This window comes from Aplysia californica, unplaced genomic scaffold (assembly GCF_000002075.1).
Source record: "Aplysia californica isolate F4 #8 unplaced genomic scaffold, AplCal3.0 scaffold00227, whole genome shotgun sequence".
In the NCBI taxonomy this organism is placed as follows: domain Eukaryota; kingdom Metazoa; phylum Mollusca; class Gastropoda; order Aplysiida; family Aplysiidae; genus Aplysia; species Aplysia californica.
Window position 1 is genome coordinate 413,114 of NW_004797497.1, and position 2,052 is coordinate 415,165.

At 38.4% G+C, this 2,052-nt stretch overlaps 1 protein-coding gene across 1 annotated transcript in view; it reads right to left on the bottom strand.

Annotated features, from left to right (window-relative positions):
• Positions 1 to 554: 554 nt before the first annotated feature.
• Positions 555 to 2,052, bottom strand: part of LOC101853167 (sodium-coupled monocarboxylate transporter 2) — a 13,143-nt gene continuing 11,645 nt past the window's right edge. Inside the window, exons 7-8 of the mRNA XM_013083352.2 lie at positions 1,579 to 1,667; positions 555 to 709 (exon numbers count right to left, since the gene is read on the bottom strand). Coding sequence (XP_012938806.2) covers positions 586 to 709; positions 1,579 to 1,667 — 213 coding nt within the window. The 3' untranslated portion in view covers positions 555 to 585. The remainder of the gene's footprint in view (positions 710 to 1,578; positions 1,668 to 2,052) is intronic.

Here is a 2,052-nt window from a genome sequence, read left to right on the forward strand (position 1 = left end):
ATTGAAGAAGTGATAAAGAAATAAACATAGGAACAACAACTGCAAAAACAGGATTCAGCCAAATGTACAAACTATTTGATTCTCTCACTTAAAGAAAGAAAATGTTGAAATGCTACATCTTCCTCATATTCCTGTAATGTGGCGCAGAGACCTGGACTTTGACAAGGAAAGAAGAAAACAAAATAAATGCGTTTCAGATGTGATGCAACTGTAGAATGGCGAGAGTAAGTTCAAAAACAAAAAGGACAGACAATGAGGTATGTCAGATTCTACACACCAGACAAACCCTGGTGAATAAAATAAAACGTAGAAAAATACAATACTTTTATCATTTAAAAAGACACGCGACTATTGTACAAGAGGTGCTAATAGGAAAGATGTGAGGCAGGAGAGCCAGAAGAAGGCAAAGAATAACATGAACTGACAAGAATACGGCAGGTCGCGGCCGTGAAGGATGGAGGGTCATTACACTTCAACCTCTGAGGCAGAGATGACACCTCCAGGTATCCAGGTATTGTAATAATGATTGTGTGAATATAATATCATCGTTGAGAATAAAGTGCCTAACTACTCGATAAACGATAACTACTTACCCAATGCCTTGTTAATGATTGTCGCTGTTAGTTCACTCACTCCGCTACAGCAAAACTGCTGGAGGAAGTCTTTGAAGGCAACCGTTGCAATGGCATTTAAGGCCGAGGATATTGAGCTAAAAAGAAATGATCAGGAACGCGGATGATTTTCTGCTCAGTGATTTAAAGCCTTTATCAAATGCATTCTTCAAGTTGACCCTTCAAAAAGGACAACAAGATTTCCCGAAGTGGCTTCCTCTAAATTACAACCACTTTGTATTTAATTTTTATCGAGGGCAACCAACGTGCTCAGATCATGAAATGTATTATTTTTAGCTTTTATTGTGCAAAATATATTTTTTTTTAAAGTAGAAGCAAAAATAATTGGTCAAGGAGCTAAAGTTCTCAGTTAAAAAAAGTCCCCAAAAAAAGTCAAATAAAAAACATATGAACAAACAAAAAACTGTAGGACTCTCAAATCCACGAAGGTTTTTGCTGTGTTCAGTCAACATTGCGAAAATAAGATCAGATCCTGCTTCTGACATACCACTTACTTCGAGATTTAGAAGTGAAGTATTTCTTGGAAATTACTTAAAACTTATTCATACGCTAACATATGTTCTTAACGCCATTTACCTTCCTCGAACGCACTTATTCAACATCATCATCAAGTGCCATATCTGCGGCAGACATCAGCAATCATGGATCTTCATTCTTTCATTTGCTCGGATGCTCTTCAAAAAAGCTACACTACCCTGATTTTTCCAAGTTACTCATTTGTTCAGGTTCTCCAAGAAGGTTTGTTTTGGGCCTACCCGTGCCTTGTTTGCCTTCAATTTTGCCAGTGAAAACTAGCAGATGGTCAAGACCGTATGTCTATTCAGGTGTCCAAATAAACTGCATTTGTCATTTCCTGATTGTCTTTGTCGGAGACAATTATTATTAAAATATGTCTTAAATTGTGATGTTGTACAGTTTAGACTATCTATGAGACAGCCGTACGCACCTGAGATTACCGCTGAAGACACAGGACACAAACAAACCAGGGATGCCGCGCAAGTCACCGAGAATGTCCATAACAAACAGCGGAAGCAGCTGACTCGGAGCAGGGATAAAAGGGGTTACAGGGAAGAAAATAGATTTATTACTAATATGTCAAGTATGAGGGAATTTTGCAGTCACAACAAGTTTTTTTTAAACCTATTATCACTTTTCTTCCATATAATACCTTTATAACCAACACCAAAATAAAGTATTGTGTAAGGTTCAATATGTTGTAACATAAACAGAATACGCCGGATAAACTGACCGGTATTAATTTAATGCTAGTTCTCAATGGAGAGCGAGCGAACGACCGATGGAGTGAAAGCGTGTGTGTGTGTGTGTGTGTGTGTGTGTGTGTGAGTGTGTGTGTGTGTGTGTGTGTGAGAGTGTGTGTGTTCGTGCGTGCATGTGTGTGTGTGTATGTGTGTGTGTGTGT